The sequence below is a fragment of the Geotrypetes seraphini genome, chromosome 5, assembly GCF_902459505.1.
Source record: "Geotrypetes seraphini chromosome 5, aGeoSer1.1, whole genome shotgun sequence".
In the NCBI taxonomy this organism is placed as follows: domain Eukaryota; kingdom Metazoa; phylum Chordata; class Amphibia; order Gymnophiona; family Dermophiidae; genus Geotrypetes; species Geotrypetes seraphini.
Window position 1 is genome coordinate 107,596,220 of NC_047088.1, and position 20,296 is coordinate 107,616,515.

At 48.3% G+C, this 20,296-nt stretch overlaps 1 protein-coding gene across 2 annotated transcripts in view; it reads left to right on the forward strand.

Moving 5' to 3' along the window:
- Positions 1-20,296, forward strand: part of SRCAP (Snf2 related CREBBP activator protein) — an 891,636-nt gene that overhangs the window by 652,503 nt on the left and 218,837 nt on the right. For both annotated transcript variants that reach the window (XM_033945009.1, XM_033945008.1), the window contains exons 25-26: positions 15,833-17,925; positions 18,054-18,340. In XM_033945009.1, the coding sequence (XP_033800900.1) occupies positions 15,833-17,925; positions 18,054-18,340 (2,380 nt within the window). The remainder of the gene's footprint in view (positions 1-15,832; positions 17,926-18,053; positions 18,341-20,296) is intronic.

The following is a 20,296-nucleotide window of genomic DNA, read 5'->3' on the forward strand; positions in this document are numbered from 1 at the left end:
GCCCTTCAAGTTTGTTCAATAGTCTCCTATGAGGAACTGTATCAAAGGCTTTGCTGAAATCTAAGTAAATTACATCTAGCATATGTCCTTGATCCAGCTCTCTGGTCACCCAATCAAAAAATTCAATCAGGTTCATTTGGCACGATTTACCTTTTGTAAAGCCATGTTGCCTCGGATCCTGTAACCCATTAGATTCAAGGAAGTACACTATCCTTTCTTTCAGCAACACTTCCATTATTTTTCCAACAACTAAAGTGAGGCTCACTGGCCTGTAGTTTCCTGCTTCATTCCTGTGACTACTTGTGTGAATAGGGACCACATCCGCTCTCCTCCAATCCCCAGGAACCACTCCCATCTCCAGAGATTTGTTGAACAAGTCTTTAATAGGACTCGCCAGAACCTCTCTGAGCTCCCATAGTATCCTGGGATGGATCCCGTCTGGTCCCATTGCTTTGTCCACCTTCAGTTTTTCAAGTTGCTCATAAATACTCTCCTCCGTGAATGGCGCAGAATCCACTCCATTTTCTCATGTAACTTTGCCAGACAATCTCGGTCCTTCTCCAGGTGATGTCACCGACGGAGTCCCCTAGCGGACATTTTCGCAAGCAGACCTGATTGAAGACCTTCAGGCTTCCTATTGGCCCGCGCATGCGCGAGTGCCCTTCCCGCCCTGCCTAGGGCATGCATCTCCTCCGCGTGTCCTCAGTTCTCTGTTTTCCGCGGAGCCAGAAGCATTGCTCCCTTGCTTCGCGTGATATCGTTGTCCCTCTTGCACCGCGGCTTGTTTAGTTAGTTTCTGTTGAGTCGCTGTGCTCGCGTCTTTTATTTTCTCTATTTTCATTTTTTTCAGTTCGTATATTTTTGACTGGGTTCCCGGTCTTCTCCTAGCAGCCTGGCCTCGCGGGGCCGCAGCCCTCCTTTTTCTTATGTCCCGGCCTTGTTCCGCATTTAAAAATTGTACTAAGTGCAACCGGGTTATCTCCATCACCGATCCTCATCGTTGTTGTGTGGCGTGCCTGGGTGCAGAGCACCGCGCTGAGTTGTGTCCCCGTTGTGCGACTTTACAACCGCGGGCTCTTCGTCGACAGGTGGCCAAGATTCTCCAACTCTTTGGCCCCATGGATCCTGCGAGACTGGCCTCGAGCTCAGCCTCGAAGCCCTCGTTGGATGCCTCGGCCTCGAAGTCCCCGTCGGCCTCGGCCCCTCCTGCTACTCCAGCTTCGGGTAAGTCTCCTCTTCCCTCCTCAGGTATACCAGCGAAGAAGCCTACCTCGGAGTCTCATGTTAGCGCGGCCTCGTCAGCGTCTTCGAGACATCAATCTAAGCGTGCCTCCTCACGTAGGGAATACTCTTCCTCGAGGTCTCCCCCGAAGGAGCGCACTGCTGCACCTCAGACCCACCTACCTTTGGTCTCGGTGCCTATGTTCGAGGACATTCTTAAGGCTATTATTACCACACAGTTTTCCTCGGTGGTAAGCCAACTAGTCCTGACTTCGACGCCTTTGACCTCGGTCTCGACCCAGTCGCGGTCTGACCAACCTGAGCGTCCCCTCGTCTCTCGAGGCCTCAACCATAAGACTCGTCGGATTCCCTCGAGCGAGTCTTCCTCCCCTAAGTCACCGGTGACTTTTCGGGTGTCCAGGCTGGGGGCCACTTTTTCCACTGCTACTGCGGCGTGGCTCGCCTCTTCTAAACGACCCCGGTCTTCCCCGCCCTGTCAGGGCAGGTCTCCGACTTCGAAACCGTCCAGACACACACTTGTCCTCAAATTGGACTCTAGTGTATGTTCCCTATCAAGGCGCTTGCCGGCTTCTAAAGGGACTGCTTCGAAGCCAGTTGGGGATTTTTCCTATACCCCGTCTTCTCCAAGGCTTCCCCAGCGCTTTCCTCAGACCCTGGGGTCTTCCCCGGTCTATCTGGCATGGGGCCGTTCCTCGACGCCCCCTACACGCCTTAGTCGAACCTCTTTGGTTTCCTGTTCACGGGACTGAGGCTCTGGCTTACTATTCCAGGGAAGTTTCTCCCTCTTTCTCGGCTGCACCCCGGTCTCGGTCAGAGTCTCCCCCAGAGGATGAATCTTTTTCTCGGACCCCCTCCTTTTCTCGTTTCATCTCTGACATGGGCAGAGCTTTGAACTTGGATCTTCAGGCCAACTCCCGCTTTACCCAGGAATACCTGACGGAAATGGGAGTTAATAATACGTCTCGCGAGGCGCTTCGCTCCGTTGCATCAGGTTCTCCGGCAGACGTTTCTCCGGAACCTGGAAGACACCATATGCTGTCACGGCTATTCCCTCCAAGTTGGAGTCCCGTTACTGGACTATCCCGGTTAAAGGGTTTGAAAGTGCTCAGCTTTCCCACCAATCCTTGGTGATTGAGTCTTCCTTGAAGAAGTCTAACCCTTCGAAGGTTTATGCTGCCGTCCCTCCGGGCAGGGAGGGCCGTACGATGGACAAATTTGGTCGCCGCCTTTATCAGAATTCGATGATGGCGAACCTTGTCCTTAACTACAATTTCATCTTCACGTCCTACCTCCGGTTCTGTATAAATGCCCTCCGGTCGTTCCGGGAGGTCGTGCCAGAGCCTCGGCGTCAGGAGTTTCGTCTCCTTGAGGAGACCTTCTCCCAATTCCGCCTGTATATGTTTCAGGCCTCTTACGACGCCTTCAAATTGTCCTCGAGGGTTACAGCCTTTGCGATTGCCATGCGTCACCTCGCTTGGCTCCGCATTGTGGATACGGATCCGAATTTACAGGATCGCCTTGCCAATCTCCTGTGTGTGGGTCATGAGCTCTTCGATGATTCCATCGAGGCGGCCACGAAGCGCTTCTCGGACCACGAGCGGTCCTTTGCGTCTCTGGTGAAACTTAAACCTTAGGCCTCTCCGGCTCACCAATATAAAATTCCTCTCCGGAGGTATGCACAAAAATCCACTCATGCTTTCTCTAGGCCTCCTTCGAAATGGCCCCTGCAGCAGAAATGTCAACCTAAGACTCAGCCGCTGGCCCCGGCCGTCTTTTTGACAATTCCAGTCCAAGCCTTCAGGCTCCCTTCCTCCTGGAGCCTTCCTCCCTCCCCGTCGGGGGTCATCTCCATCATTTCTATACCCAGTGGGAGAGTCTTACCACCAACAATTGGGTCCTGTCTATCATCCGGGAGGGGTACTCCCTCCACTTCAGTCGCGTACCCCCGGACTTGCCTCCAAGAGCGTTTCCTTCTGCTCAGTCTCAGCTTCCCCTCCTCCTACAGGAAGCTCAAGCTCTTCTTCGCCTTCGGGTGGTCGAGGAGGTTCCCCTAGAGCAGTGGAACTCCAGATTTTATTCCCGGTACTTTCTGGTAACCAAGAAGACGGGGGATCTGCGTCCGATCCTGGACCTCCGTGCTCTGAACAAGTTTCTGATCCAGGAACGATTCAGAATGCTCACCCTTCCCACGTTGTATCCCCTCTTGGACGAGGGGGACTAGCTGTGCTCACTGGACCTCAAGGAGGTGTACACGCACATTCCGATACACCCGGCCTCTCGCCGGTATTTGAGATTCTGGGTGGGGAATCTCCATCTCCAGTATCGTGTTCTTCCCTTCGGCGTGGCGGCCTCTCCGAGGGTTTTCATGAAATGTCTAGTTGTGGTGGCTGTGGCCCTGCGCCTCCGCGGCCTGCAGATGTTTCCCTACCTCGACGACTGGTTAATCAAAGCGTCTTCTCGCAACGAAGTCCTGCTAGCAACAAGTCAGACCATCTTGCTCCTTGAAAGTCTCGGCTTCGAGGTGAACTTTCCCAAGTCTCACCTCTGCCCGACCCAGTCTCTCGAGTTCATCGGAGCGGTCCTGGACACGGTTCGTCTCTGCTCCTTCTTGCCTCACGCTCGTCATGAGGCCCTACTCCGTTTGTGCCGAAGGGTGACCCCTCGGCGCCGGTTCGGCTCATGATGGTCCTCCTAGGTCACATGGCCTCCACGGTTCACGTGACTCCTTTTGCCAGACTTCACCTCCGTATTCCTCAATGGACTCTGGCATCCTAGTGGAACCAGGACAGGATTCTCTCTCCTGACACATTGTCATGACTCCTTTGTTGAAGAGGTCTTTCCGTTGGTGGATGCTCTCTTCCAATCTCTCCAGAGGTTTTCTGTTCCATGCTCCTCCTCGGCAAATCGTCCTCACGACGGACTCGTCGACCTATGCTTGGGGGGGCTCATCTGGACGGTCTGCACACCCAGGGTGTTTGGTCCCGTGCCGTCTGCCTTTGTCACATCAATCTTCTGGAGCTTTGAGCGATTTTCCTTTTTGTCACCTACTTCGCGACCAGGTGGTGCTAGTTTGCACGGACAACCAAGTCGCCATTTATTATATCAACAAACAGGGAGCAAGGGGTCCAGGTCCCTGTGCCAGGAGGCGATGCGGCTCTGGGATTGGGCCATCCGCCGCAACATATTCATTCGAGCTGTCTACATTCAGGGCCAGCGGAACTGTCTGGCAGACAAGTTGAGTCGCCTCCTGCAGCCTCACGAGTGGTCCCTCCACTCTGTAACCCTGTGTCAGGTGTTTGTTCGTTGGGGGACTCCGGACGTCGATCTGTTCGCGTCCCCCCTCAATCACAAGTTGCCCCGCTTCTGCTCCAGGGTCTACACCCCTCTCAGGATCGAGGCAGATGCCTACCTTCTGGATTTGACAAACGAGTTCCTGTATGCGTTCCCTCCATTCCCTCTGATTCTGAAGACTCTCGTCAAGCTCAAGTCTTCGCGTGCCACCATGATTCTGATTGCTCCTCGGTGGCCCTGACAGCCGTGGTTCTCCCTTCTGTTGCAACTCAGTTCCAGGGAGCCTCTTTCTCTGCCTGTTTTTTCTTCTCTGCTTACGCAGAGTCAGGGTTCTCTGCTCCATCCCAACCTTCAGTCTCTGCACTTAACAGCTTGGTTCCTCGAGACTTAATGCCCTCGTTCCAGTTCTCCCAGCCTGTGCTGGATGTCCCGGAAGCGTCACAAAAGGAGTCCACTCGCCAATTTTACCATCAGAAGGGGACCCGCTTTTCTTCCTGGTGTGCTACTCGGCAGCTGGAGCCGCTGTCTGCCTCCTTGTCAGCTGTTGCACTTGTCTGGCGCTGGGCTCAAGTTCTCTTCGGTTTGAGTCCACCTTAGTGCCATTGCTGCTTTTCATCAGCCGATTGACAGAAAGCCTATCTCTGTTCATCCTGTGGTTTCCCGCTTCATGAAAGGACTTTTCCACGTTCATCCGCCCCCTCAAACCTCCTCCGGTGGTTTGGGACCTTAACGTGGTCCTTGCTCAATTGATGAAACCCCCGTTCGAGCCGCTTGCGTGGGCTCACTTGAAGTATCTTACTTGGAAAGTTGTGTTTCTTATTGCTCTCACTTCTGCCCGTCGGGTCAGTGAGCTTCAAGCCTTGGTAGCGGACCCACCTTTCACTGTCTTCCATCACGATAAGGTGGTTCTCCGTACCCATCATAAGTTCTTGATTAAGATTGTTTCTGATTTTCACATCAACCAATCCATTGTTCTTCCTGTGTTTTTCCTGAAGCCCCATTCTCACCCTGGGGGAGTGGCTCTACATTCTCTTGATTGTAAGCGTGCGCTAGCCTTCTACTTGAAGCGCACCGCTCCTCATTGTTCTGCTCTCCAACTGTTCCTTTCTTTCGATCCTAATCGCTTGGCTCGCTCTGTCTGTATGCGGACCATTTCTAACTGGTTGGCCACTTGTATTTATTTCTGTTATGCTCAGATTGGTCTCTCCCTGCTGGGTCGAGTCACAGGCCACAAGGTCAGGGCGATGGCAGCGTCTGTTGCTTTCCTCCGCTCCACTCCCATTGAGGAAATCTGTAAGGCTGCCACTTGGTTCTCGGTTCATACATTCACCTCTCACTACTGTCTGAATGCTTTCTCCAGGTGTGACGACCACTTTGGCCAGTCATTTTTGCAGCATCTATTCTCCTAAATTGCCAACTCTCCCTCCATCCCTTTCTGGTTAGTTTGGAGGTCACCCACATGTAGAGAATATGCTGCCTGTTTGTCCTGGGATAAAGTGCAGCTACTTACCGTAACAGGTGTTATCCAGGGACAGCAGGCAGATATTCTCGCAACCCACCCACCCACCTCCCCGGGGTTGGCTTCTTTGCTTGCTAAACTGAGGACACGCGGAGGAGATGCATGCCCTAGGCAGGGCGGGAGGGGCACACAGGCCAATCACAAGTCTGAAGATCTTCGAGCAAGTCTGCTTGCGAAAACGTCCGCTAGGGGGCTCCGTCGGTGACGTCACCCACATGTAGAGAATATCTGCCTACTGTCCCTGGATAACACCTGTTACAGTAAGTAACTGTGCTTTCATACAGAACCTTATCGAATGCCTTCTGAAAATCCAGATATACAGTGTCGACCGGGTCGCCCTTATCTATCAGCCTGTTCACTCCCTCGAACACGTGCAGCAAGTTTGTCAAACAAGCTCTGCCTTTGCTGAAACTGTGCTGGCTGGTCCTCATCAGATCGTGTCCGTCAAGTTGATCAATGATGCAGTCCTTTATCAGCGCCTCCACCATCTTTCCCGGTACCGAGGTCAGACTTACCAGTCTGTAGTTTCGCGGGTCTCCCCTCAAACCTTTTTTGAAGATCGGCATAACATTCACCACCTTCCAGTTCTCCGGAATCTTTCCCGTTTTGTTCGACAGATTGGCTATTAGTTGAAGTAGTTCAGCTATGGTCCCTTTCAGTTCCTTGATGAACCTCAGATGGATGCCATCCGGTCCCGGGGATTTATTGCTCTTGAGCCTATCAATCTGCCTGCATACCTCTTCTAGACTGACCGTTAACCCTGTCAGTTTCCCGTTTTCACTTCCAGCATATAGCTTGATGGGTTCCGGTATGCTGTGCATATCCTCTTCGGTAAATACAGACGCAAAGAACATGTTCAGTTTGTTGGCGATTGCTTTGTCCTCCTTTAACGCTCCCTTTATTCCTTGGCCATCCAACGGTCCCACCATTTCCTTCGCGGGTCTTTTCCTTTTAATATGTTGAAAGAACGGCTTGAAGTTCTTCGCCTTCTTGGCTATTGTTTCCTCGTAGTTTCTTTGACCCCTTTTACCGCCTTATGGCACCTGCTTTGATGTTTGTGCTTATTCCAGTTTTCGTATGTCTTTGATCTTTCCATTCCTCTTTGATCCCTTGTTGATACATGGTATATATAGATTTTGTGCCTCAGTGACCGTATCCTTAAAAAGAGACTAAGCTTGCTCTAGCGTCTTTACAGTGTTTATCCTCTTCTTAATCTTCTTCCCCACCATGCGTCTCATCCCTTCATAATTCCCTTTTCGGAAGTTTAGTGCCATGGCCATCGTTCTGGACCAGTGTTTCGGCCCTGTTTCCAGGTTGAAGCGGATCATATTGTGATCGCTGTTTCCCAGCGTCCCTTCTACTTCTACATCCTGTGCCGGTCCTCGCAGCCCATTTAGAATTAAGTCTAGAATTGCGTTTCCTCTCATGTTTTCCTTGACAAGTTGTTCCAGGAAGCAGTCACCTACAGTTTCCAGGAACTTGGTCTCTCTAGCACAGCCGGAGGTGCCGAGGTTCAATTCTATCCCTATGATATCTGCGTTGCCTCCCTTGTAGTTGTGTTTAATCTCATCCGTCATTTCTCCATCAATTTCTTCAGACTACCCTGGAGGTCAGTAGTAGATGCCTGTCCTCATTTCCGGTCCATTTGTTCCTGGAATTTTGACCCATAGAGACTCTAACTTATCCGTCTGTTGTGGTATATTCTCTCCAGTAGATTCAATTCTCTCTTTGACGTTTATGGCAATGCCTCGTCCTTTTTGAGTCACTCTGTCTCTACGGTATAGTTTGTATCCCGGTAGCACCGTGTCCCAGACATTTTCATCAGTCCACCATGTTTCCGTGATGCCGATGATGTCAACGTTATACTTTTGTGCCACAGCTTCTAATTCGCCCATCTTATTTCTGAGGCTCCTTGCATTCGTGTACATACACTTGAGTTTGCAGCCTGTTCCCTTCTTGCATGTCCTTCCCTCTTGTGCCCCTTTCGATCTGTCTTGTCTGTAATCTGGTGAGTCTTCCCGTCCATCTTCCTGCACGGTATCCTCCGGGTATACTGGTTCCCGAATCATTGACTCTCTCTCTCGGTCGACTGTCGGCTTTCCCCTTCTTCCTAGTTTAAAAGCTTCTCAACTTCTCTCTTGATGTTCCTTGCAAGTAGTCTTGTTCCGTCTCTGCTGAGGTGGAGTCCATCCTTCCTGTATAGCTTGCTCTTCCCCCCAGAACGTCGTCCAGTTGCGCATGAAGTGAAATCCTTCTTCCACATACCAGCGCCGCATCCACGCGTTGACTGCTTGCAGCTCTATCTGTCTCTTCTCATCTGCTATGGGTACCGGCAGGATCTCTGAGAATGCTATCCTCTGCGTTCTGATCTTCAGCTTCCTTCCTAGCGTCTGGAACTGGTCCTTCAGTACTTCTCTGTTGTAGTTCCTGTTGCTCATGTTGTTCGTCCCCACATGGATCACCACTGCCGTATCTTCTTCTTCCTCCATGCTGTTGACGATCCTGTCGATGTGGCTCACTATGTCTTCTACCTTGGCTCCCGGTAGGCAGATCACCAGCCGATCCTGTCTTCCTCCCGCTATGTGGGAGGAAGACTTCTCCCATAATAGAGTCCCCCCACGACGATTGCTGCCCTCTCTTGCTTCTCCAGCCACAAGTCTGTGTCCCCGGTGTATGTCCATCTCTCCAGCCGTAGGTCCGTGTCCTCCGTGCACACCCATCTTCCCTCATCTTGGCATTGGCTTACACCGGACTTGTCTTCTTGTGGGTCCCCTCTGCTGCCTCCATATCCTGCTACTGTGTTGTCCTGCTGGCGGTCCTCACTCTCTGTAGATGTGTCCCAGCAGTTCCACTGTTGCTGGTGATTTTCCATGGTCTCCCTGTATGCTTCCTCTATGAACTTCTCCAGCTCTCAGACCTCTTCTTTGATGGTTTCCTCTGTCTTGATGTTCTCTGCATCCTTGTTCTCCTCCTCCGCTGCTCAAAGTGCCTCCAGTTCCAGTTTTCTGCCCTCCAGGAGTCTGACTCGTTTCTTCAGGCTCTCCAGTTCTCCGCAGAGGGGAGGTAGTCAGACATAGGGCAGACGGTGGAAAATACTGGGTAGCTCAACTTCCTGCTTCTGTCTGCTGCTTCCATTGCTGTCCTCCGCGTCTGCTGTTGATGTGCTCTGTGACAGCTGTGTCCTCTGTGTCTGCCTGGCTGTGAGTCCTCTATGCCTGCTGTGTCCTCTTTGTCTGCCTGGCTGTGTGTCTTCTGTGTCTCACATGCATTCTCTCCTACAGAAGTGGCTCACGTGCTTGTCTCCATAGACGGACGGGTTACAGATGGGTCTATCTTGGATGCTGGAGGCTTGAGCCAGCATGTAGTGGTGGTTTCTTCCTCAGTTTTTCTCTAGAAGCCTGCCTCTGCGGATGGCTTTCTGAGTGATTGTGATGATAGGTGCCATTCTTCAGGGCTGGGGAGCCCATTGCAGCTACCGACCGATTCAAGGGCTTCAGATGGCATCGTAGAGGAAATGGTCTATCAACTGGCTGGAACTGCAGGCCATACATTTGGCTCTGCTGCGGTTGCAGAAGACTCTAGAACTGGGTAGGGAACTCTGGTCCTCGAGAGCCGTATTCCAGTCGGGTTTTCAGGATTTCCCCAATGAATATGCATGAGATCTATTTGCATGCACTGCTTTCAATGCATATTCATTGGGGAAATCCTGAAAACCCAACTGGAATATGGCTCTCGAGGACTGGAGTTCCCTTTCCCTGCTCTAGAAGAACAAGTGGTTGGAGTCTTCACCAACAATGCCACAGCGGTGGCATATGACATTTTGCCTGAGAAATTCCAAGAGTGCATCTCTAGGTCTGGAGGCCCGTCTACTCCTCCACTGGGTGGAGCGTCATCTTCAGGCGCTTTCAGCGGCTCATGTTGCAGGAGTGGGCATTATTCAAGCAGACTTTCTCAACAGACAGACTTTAGATCCGGGATGATGTCTCCAACAGCATTTCAGACCATTATACATCACTAGGGTTGTCCCAACTTTGACCTCGCAGCAATGTTGAGAAACAAGAAGAAACAGTTTGTTTTTTCATTTGAAGGTTCAAGCCCAGCTGCGAAGACCATATGTCCTTCTGTTGTATGTCTTTCCTCCCTGATTCATGATCTGCCAAGTCATTCAACAAATTGTGGCTCAACAAGGTGCAGTGTCATTCTGGTGGCTCCAGACTGGCCTCGCAAGCCATGGCCTACAGATCGGCTGTGTCTTTGCTCAGGCCACGGGCTCAGGTTGCAGGTTCATCCAAACCTGCTTTCTCAGGGTCTGGTATGCATGGCAGGTCCAGATCGTTTTACTCTTTCAGCATGGCTATTGAACGTGAAGCAAGGAGCCTAAGAAACAAAATGGAGGAATTAGAAGCCATGGCCAATGCAGAGGACATAGACATCATTGGAGTCTCTGAAACGTGGTGGAATGAAGAAAACAAATGGGATACAGCACTGCCGGGGTACAAGCTCTATCGCCAGGACAGGTCAGAACAGAAAGGAGGTGGAATAGCCCTATACATAAAAGAAAGCATACAATCGACAAAAATGGACACAGCAGAGACGACCAACAAGCTGGAATCGCTATGGGTTAAAATACCGGGATGGAAAGGGCCTGAAATAAGAATGGGCCTATACTATCGTCCACCCGGGAAAACCGGAGATATCGATGAAGAAATGGAAGCCGAGATGAAGCAAGAATGCATTCCTCATTGAGGAAATGTTGGACACTTTGCTTTAACTTTCAGACTAAGATATTTTAGCCACACGTTGATTTTCATTTTGGGTTTTGTGGTTGTTGTGGAGACTCACTTTATTCAACATTATTTCTAAACCAGCTATAACAACATGGAGTAACAACTTGGAATAATTTTTTGCACCAAATTAGTAATCACCAGCGATCAGCCTTTAAAGACTACTTTTTTTGAGCAAACTCATTTATGAGTGGTGAACTTTACAATATCTTTCAATCAAAGTGACATCTTGTGAATTCAGCTAAGTATTCATCTATATACATCTTTTATTTTAAGTTTGCTTGAACAATTTATATCCTATAAGATGTCTAGGGCTGGTAGGGAGGTGAGTGCAATGATGTAAAGATTATATATCTTCATTCTCATAATCTGCTGGTTTTGAATAAGATATCACACTGAGCACTCTTAAAATTATTTTTAATGATTTATAAATATTGTTTATTATTCAAATTCACTTTATTAGTTATAAACGGTAGAACATGCCTGGTCTTTTCTCAAGAACACGGTGAGCGAGGCGCAAAATCTGTATATTACCACATTCAGAAAGGGGTGCAAAAAGAGTCGAACAAAAGACCCGGCGTGGATAACTAAAATAGTGAAGGAAGCGATAGGCAATAAGAAAAATTCATTCAGGAAATGGAAAAAGGACAAAACTGAGGGGACTGGAAAGAGCACAGGAAGTATCAAAAAGAATGTCACCGAGTGGTTCAAAAAGCCAAGAGAGAGTATGAAGAGAGGCTAGCCAGGGAAGCACGAAATTTCAAACCGTTCTTTAGATATGTTAAAGGGAAGCAACCGGCTAGGGAGGAGGTGGGACCGCTGGACGATGGAGACAGGAACGGAGTAATGAAGGAGGAGAAAGAAGTGGCAGAAAGACTTAACATGTTATTTTCATCTGTATTCACAAACGAAGACACATCCAACATACCGGAACTTGAGCAATTCTTCAATGGAAATCAAGCAGAAAAATTAACATCCATGGAAGTGAGCCTTGAAGATGTACGCAGGCAGATAGAAAAACTAAAAACTGACAAATCCTCGGGTCCGGACAGAATCCATCCAAGGGTTCTGAAGGAATTAAAGGAGGCGATAACGGAACTACTGCAGCAAATTTGCAATCTATCCCTGAAAACAGGAGTGATCCCGGAGGAATTGAAGATAGCCAATGTTACACCCATCTTTAAAAAGGGATCAAGAGGTGACCCGGGAAACTACAGACCGGTGAGTCTGACCTCGGTTCCGGGGAAAATGGCGGAAGCACTGATAAAAGAAAACATCAATGTACATTTTGAAAGAAACGAACTTCTGATAACCAGCCAACATGGTTTCTGCAAGGGGAGATCGTGCCTAACAAACTTATTGCACTTCTTCGAAGGAATTAACAAACGGATGGACAAAGGAGACCCCATAGACATCATATATCTAGATTTCCAAAAAGCCTTTGACAAGGTGCCCCATGAACGCCTACTCCAGAAACTGAAGAACCATGGGGTGGAAGGGGACGTAAATAGATGGATCAGAAACTGGTTGGTGGGTAAGAAACAGAGGGTAGGAGTGAAGGGCCACTACTCGGACTGGAGGAGGGTCACGAGTGGGGTCCCGCAGGGCTCGGTGCTCGGGCCGCTGCTATTTAATATATTCATAAATGATCTAGAAACAGAGAAGAAGTGCGAAATAATAAAATTTGCAGACGACACCAAACTATTTAGTGGAGCTCAGACTAAAGAGGATTGCGAAGAATTGCAAAGGGACTTGAACAAACTAGGGGAATGGGCGACGAGATGGCAGATGAAGTTCAACGTTGAGAAATGTAAAGTATTACATGTGGGAAACAGAAACCCGAGGTACAACTGTACGATGGGAGGGATGTTATTAAATGAGAGTACCCAAGAAAGGGACTTGGGGGTAATGGTGGACATGACAATGAAGCCAACGGCACAGTGCGCAGCAGCCGCTAAGAAGGCAAACAGAATGCTAGGCATAATCAAGAAGGGTATTACAACCAGAACGAAATAAGTTATCCTGCCATTGTATCGGGTGATGGTGCGTCCGCATCTGGAGTACTGTGTCCAATATTGGTTGCCGTACCTTAAGAAGGACATGGCGTTACTCGAGAGGGTTCAGAGGAGAGCGACGCGTCTGATAAAGGGGATGGAAAACCTTTCATACGCTGAGAGATTGGAGAAACTGGGTCTCTTTTCCCTGGAGAAGAGGAGACTTAGAGGGGATATGATAGAGACTTACAAGATCATGAAGGGCATAGAGAGAGTAGAGAGGGACAGATTCTTCAAACTTTCAAATAATAAAAGAACAAGAGGGCATTCAGAAAAGTTGAAAGGGGACAGATTCAAAATGAATGCTAGGAAGTTCTTCTTTACCCAACGTGAGGTGGACACCTGGAATGCGCTTCCAGAGAGCATAATAGGGCAGAGTATGGTACTGGGGTTCAAGAAAGGATTAGACAATTTCCTGCTGGAAAAGGGAGTAGAGGGGTATAGATAGAAGATTACTGCACAGGTTGGGCCGCAGCGTGAGCGGACTGCTGGGCACGATGGACCTCAGGTGTGACCCAGCAGAGGCATTGCTTATGTTCTTATGTTAGAGCACAAAGGATATTCAACTGTAGTTTTTGCCACCCTTCTCAAGTCTAAGAAGGCAACTACAGTCTCTGCCTATGCTAAGACGAGGTCTTTCCAGCATTGGTGCACACAAGAACATATGGAGCTGTTCTCACTCCAGTTTCGGTAGTATTGGCGTTTCTTCAAGTGGTCCTTAACAATGGTGTCACCGTGGCTTTCCTTCAAGTCCAAGTCGCTGGGCTCTTTTGTTCCAGATATCACCAGATTTCTGAAGGATGCTTTTCAAATTCAACCACCTTGCAAATCACCTTTCCCTTCATGGGACCTCTACATGGTTCTCAGAAGCGTCACCAAGGCTCCATTCGAGCCTTTGGAAGAAGCGTCCCTCTTGGCCTTGACACTTCAGGCAGTTTTCTGGTAACAGTGTCATCAGTGCGCCATGTTTTGGAGCGCCCAGCTATTTCTTGTTGAGAGCTTTTTCTCAGAATTGCAGAGACTGGAATTTCACTGCACTCTGTTCCTTCTTGTCTCCCGAAGCGGGTATCGGCATTTCCTTTGAGTCAGGAAGTCCATTTGCCTACAGATTCTAGGGAACAGGAACAGGACAAGTACTTCTTCATTATCTAGAGGTCATCAATGACTTTGTATGTCTGTCCATCTGTTTGGGCTGTCTCTTTCGTCTAAGCGAGGCATGCCCGCTTCCAAGGCCATCTTATCTGAATGGATCCATAAGGCCATTTAGTCAGCCTGCATTGTTTATGGGACCCTGTACCCTCTTTCTGTTAAGGTGCATTCTACCAGGAGCTGAAGCTAGGGCATTCTCGCTAGAGGAAATTTGCAGAATGGCATATCTTTGCCAAGTTTTACAGAGTGGATGTGGCTGCAGGACTACCTTTGTATCCTAGATTTGAGAGCTGGTGCAGTCAGCCTGCCTTAGGTTTATGGGACTGCTTTGATATGTCCTGCTTGTCTAGAATTACTCGCCTATTGCACTGGAAAAAGAGATTGTCCTTACCTTGATAATATCTTTTCCAGTAGGTAGGTGAGTCATTCTAGACTCCTGCCCTTTCCTTCCAGTGCCTGTCTAATGTTTTCATGCTGTATATGCTTCCCCAAGTTGTATTTTGAAAGCCAGTCTGCCCTTTGGCCCTGAAGAATACTGTATAATATGTTTTAGCATCTTCAGGGTTACTACCTCGAAAGAACTTTCGCCTTCCAAGCAGCCAAGTTGAACCCATGGCTAGCCCAGATGATACTCGAGGCCCCCACTTACCTTGCCTTCAGAAAACTACTAAAAACTTACCTATTCAACAAACACGACTCCTATTTAATCCCTTCACCTCACATAACCCCGGCCCCACCCCCAACCCCTTCCTCCCACACCTGATTCCCCCTGATTCCCCCCTGATTCCTCTCTCTACTTCCCTTGTCTAGTTCGGTCTAAGCCGCAATTTTCAGTTAAACTGTTGTACATCTTCCTTTCATTGCAGACTACTGTAAATTGTGGTAACTTCATTGCTGGCTGTTGTAAATTGAAAATTGTTGTAATCTACTGTAAATCTGCTGGTAATTTGTTTGTAAATCTGCTTGTAACACGTTGTAAATAAGCTTGTCAATGCAGATCATTTGTTAATTGTTGTAAACCGCCTAGAACTCGATGGGTATGGCGGTATATAAGAATAAAGTTATTATTATTATTATTATTACCTCAGCTCCTTTGATGCTTCTGTTGGCTGTTGCCAATTCATTAATTGTTACAGTATTTTATGTTAATGCGGTATTGTTGGAGTGTCCCTTCTCTGTCCTTACTTCAAGTACTGGTTTGGAGCTCTAGCATGCTTGGGTACTAACTGCAGGTGGCAGTGGAGCTCACAGTGAAGTAGAAGGGACACAGAAAAGAATCCAGAATGGATTTCTTCTGTAGATGGCTCACGGCTATGAAGAGAGAACCTGCTTGTCTAGAATGGCTTGCCTATCTACTGGAAAAGATATTATCATGGTAAGGACATAATATTCTTATTTGTCTTGTTTTGTTCACTTTTTGGGGGTGAAATATGTATTGTCTAAAAGAGGAATCTATAAGTACGAGGGGCAGCTGAAAAGTTCTCAGTCTAACCAAGAAGAGATTGTTGTGGAGCCATGAAATTTACAAGTTATTCCACACTTTTCTTGACATGTTTTGCTTCATTTCATGTTACTGAAACGAAAAGTATCCAGAAAAGTGTGGAATAACTTGTAAGTTCATGGCTCCACAGCATTCTTTTCTTGGTTGAGTTGAGAACTTTTCAGCTGCACCTCGTACTGTAGGTGCAATGGGGAAACAAAATCTTAATTCTGTAACCTGGAGTTTTCATTTGAGCACCACACTAGAAGGATCTAAAACATTTGGTTTTTGGGTTGTTTTTTTCTCTTCACAGCTCCTGCAGTTCCCTTGGCCACCCCCAGCACTACCCAGACAACCGTCGGTCCTATCCCTACCCCTTCTTCAGTGCTGACACCCAAACCTGTAACAGTAGCTTCCCTTTCTGTACATGCTCTCACACCCCAGCCTGTGACTGTTCAAAATCAGGCACCTGCTCCAAGGCCTGGAACTCTGGCAACTGGTTCTGTTCCCACACTAGCACCTAGGCCTCTGCCTCCTAATATAGCATTCTCTAGTTCTGGGCCTACACTAGCACCTAAGCCTGTTACTCTCGCAACTGGTTTGGTGTCCTTGCCAACCCCCAACTGTGTCCCTGCCCTAGTATCCAGGCCTACAACTCTCATTTCCAGTCCAGCACCTTTAACAACACCTCTGACACCTACTCCACCCATAGCAGCACACAGGCCTGTGAATTCTAATTATAGCTGTGCTCCCATTTTGGCACCAAAGTCTGTGACAAATGTACCCCACCAGGCTCAACCAACAGTGCCCCCAGCAGTTTCCACACTAGCAGCCCAGCCTCTAACTACAATAGCCAACCCTGTTTCTACTGCAACAGTCCCCAGGCCTCTACCTCCTATTGTCACATCTGCTTCTACTTCAACATCTGTGAGTGTCCCCAGGCCTCTAACTGTGATAGCCACCTCAGCTTGTGCTGCAGCAGCTGTGACTCTTCCAAGGCCTCTAAGTCCTGTAACCACCTCTGCTTCCCTTGCAGTACCTGTGACAGTATCCACAGTAGCACTCAGATCACAAACTCCAATAACAACTTCAGCTTCTGCCACCTCTCTTGTGACTATCCAGAAATCTCAACCTTCTGTAGCTACGACTGTTTCTACTGCAGCACCTTTGATGGGCCCCACACTTCCATCAAGACCACTAACTCCTGTAGCCAGTACTGCTCCCACAGCAGCATCTATGGCAATCATAAATTCTTTGCCCAGACTTTCAACAACCATATCCAGTTCTGTTTCCACACTGATGTCCATGGTGCCCATGATAACCTCAAGCCCTGCTCACTCACCAGTCCCCATGGTGATTCCTAACTCTGTTTCTACATTGGCAACCCTAACAATTACCAGCCCTTCTTCCTTGCCAGGGCCTACAGCTGTCGCAAGTCCTCCTGTCTTTCCAATTTCTATGGAAGCATCTAACTCTTCTCCCATGCCAGTACCTCTGACAACTTCCAATCTTTCTACTGTGTCATTGTCTAAATCTGTTTCCACTTGTACTCCCATGCCAGCACCCACAGTTGTCTCTAGTTCTTCTGCCCTATCAGTGGCTCTAACAGTCTCTTGTTCTTCTACCCTTTCAGAGTCTGTGCTGGTATCCAACTCTCTTCCCTTGTCTGGGCCTGTAGTTGGCTCTAGCTCTTGTACCACGCCAGTGACTATGGCCATCTCCAATTCTTTGCCAGTATCCGTGGCAGACCCTAGCCCATCTCTTCTACCTGTGTCTATGACACTCTCGAACACTGCTGTCACACAATTGCCCATAGATGTAGCTAACACAGCTCAAATACTGACTTCCAGCCCCCCTTTACCAACCAAACCTGTGGTACTTGGCTGTAAATCTATTTCATATCCTAAGGCTGTCATTTCCTCCAACTTTGCTCCTGGGTCTCAGACTCCCATATCAGCTTCTACTGCAACATCCAGGCCAGTAACCCCTAACCCTACAAAGACTTCCAGTCTTAACCCTGCCCCCAAGCCTCAAATAGCTTCAAACACTGCAATGAGCTCCAGCTTAGATTTTTTACATAGGCCTTCTGTAACTCTTAACCTGACAATGACTTCTAGCTCTGACTCTGTACTCAAACCTTCATTAGCCCCTAATCTTGTAGCAGCCCCCAACTATGACTCCAGACTCATGTCTTCAGTAGCCCCAAACTTTGCAGGGACCTCAGATCATGACCCTACACCTACAACCAGATGTGTGTTGACAGCTCTGAGCCCAATCATTAAGGAGGAACTTGAGACTTTGTCATTGAGATCCACTGCATTGACACCACCGCCACCATCTACCTCATTCATGCTGCAGAGAGCTCGACGGCAACCACCCCCACCACCTCGATCCCCATTTTACCTGGTAAGTTCATCAGGTTCACAATGTGCTCTTAGCATGTGTATTGATAGTATAGTATTTTAAATTAACCACCTCTGTGTTTTTAAATATCACCATTCAGTCAACTGAAATGTATCACCTTTTTTTCTCAGGAATCACTTGAAGAGACACGGAAGAAGCAGAAAGAAGAGCGGTTAGAACGACTGTTTCGTATTAGTGAACAGCACTGCGTGCTTTCTCCCATCTACGGCACAGAGGTTCTCCGCCTCTGCAGTCTATTTGGTAGCCCGCCTGGTGTGGGCTATGCCTACTGCCAGGCTGCGCAGCTGCAGCAGGATACCCATAGCTTAGCTGTCTACTGGCAGCAAACAGAAGCCCTCACTCATGCCATCTTGCAGCCTCAGCAGAGGATGGAGCAGCTGATGCATATCATAGAAAGGTGAGGGAAGGATAACATAAGGTAGAATAAAGGGTCCCAATTTCAGCACTCCATTCTCAAGAAATCTCTACTTGCTTGTTTTTCATTTTAGAGCTGCTCACAGAGAGTTGGCATATTGATTGATTTTAACTGGTGTATTCCTGGCCTAGGGTGACCAGGTTACCCATCCCAGAAGGGAGACTTTTTGGCCATTCCAATTTTAATATTACATCCCAAAGCAGTGTAGTATTTGTAGTCTATGATTCTCTACATTGAAATCAGTGCTGCAGGTCCCATAAAGCACCAGGATGAAGTTGGCAGATATCCAGGACTGGCCAAAGTCTCCCTTCTGGAAAAAGTAACCTGGTCACCCTGCCTTGGCCCTCCTGATGATCTCAGGCTATTAAATTTATTTATAAACCTATCCCACCTACCCAGACAAAAATAGATAAATATAAAAGGAAATATACACCACCTGCACAACAAAAAATAAATAATGTGCAGTACTTTGAGATGCTATAAATTTTCTAATATGGCCTTAATACCTGAGGCATTGGCTTCAGCTCTGGGGGTGCTAGAGCACCCTCAATATTCTTTCCAGCAATGCCCAGCTATCAGAGTTGAAATCTTTAGGAAATAGAGCTGCAGGGAAAGCAAGAAGGAAGATTGTGATGCCTCAGCTACTACTTCTGCCTCCCCCTACAGCCCATTGGTCAAGCATTTCTTGGCCAATAAGCTGCAAAGGAAGCAGAACCAGTAGCTTAGGAGACCCCATTGGTTAGACATTCCTTAGGTTGGTGTCTTCTAAGCTTCTGGCCTTGCCTCCTCTGCAGCTTATTGGCTGGCTAAAGGATATCTGACCAAAAGATATACTGCAACCAGTGAGTTGCAGTATAGGTCAGATAGGATTTTCCTGCCTTTGGTCTACCATAGAGAGTGGTACAAGTGCTGAGGGAGGCATTGAGAAAGGAATGAAAAAGGAAAGAGAGCTAGAAGACATTGGTTGTGAGGGAAAGGGGTTGAGGGAAGAGATATGAAATGTAAAAGGGAGAACAAAGCTGAAGTTGAATGCAAGCTAGGGAGGCATGGCTGTGATATAAAGACAAGTAGGTGAGTAATTGGTTGATGAGGACAGGGAGAAGAACTGTGTGGCATTCAAACAGGAGGTGAAGAGGAGAGATCAGCTGAGAAACCTACCAGCAAAAGGAAGTCTTGCCTGTACAAGAGAGTGAGACATGGGAAGCAATGAATGGATTGATAAACAACAACTGGCTAGGGAAAAGTGCAATGGAGCTTGCTGGAGAGTGGAGGGAAATAGAAGGCTAGGTCAAGGGGAAATGAGAAGCAGAGCAGGCTAAAAAGATTTAAGGAGAACAAAAAGAGAGCTATAAAACTCCCTGCCCCCAAATATCAAACTTCAAATTCTGTTACATAAACATAGGAGTCTGTATGTTAGGTAATCAATCTGTGCGCCAAGCACATCTTTCAGCTCCTCCTTCACCAGTGGAGTATAGTGCCCTCTTCAGTTTTTTCTTCCACAAGCGAACTGAGAAGGTGTGTTATGATCTGCTTTGTTCGTTTTTTTATTATTTTCAGGCATTTGTCTTCCATTTCAGGAGGCTTTAGTGCCAAAGGACCCCATTTGGGGGATTACTCTGTCTGGGAGAAGATGTAGACTCACAGGGCAACCCTCTCGTGTATCTGTTGAGCCTGCCTGCTTTGTGCTGCTTTGAGGTTCGGGGTCCATTCCCTGGGAGCCAGCTTGCCTGCTGATTTATCAGAGACTTGAACACAGGCTGTGGAGCCCCCTTTGTGAATTCCTTTGTGTATCAGGGACCCGGCTGCATTTTTAATCTCCCCCTGCCGCACTACAGGGGTGGCATCTGATTGTGAGCCTAAAGATCTCCAGTTGTGGACTATTCCCTGCAATGATTTGAGGCAGAAAGTCCTCCCCATTCAGTCAGGCTGCAGTAAAGC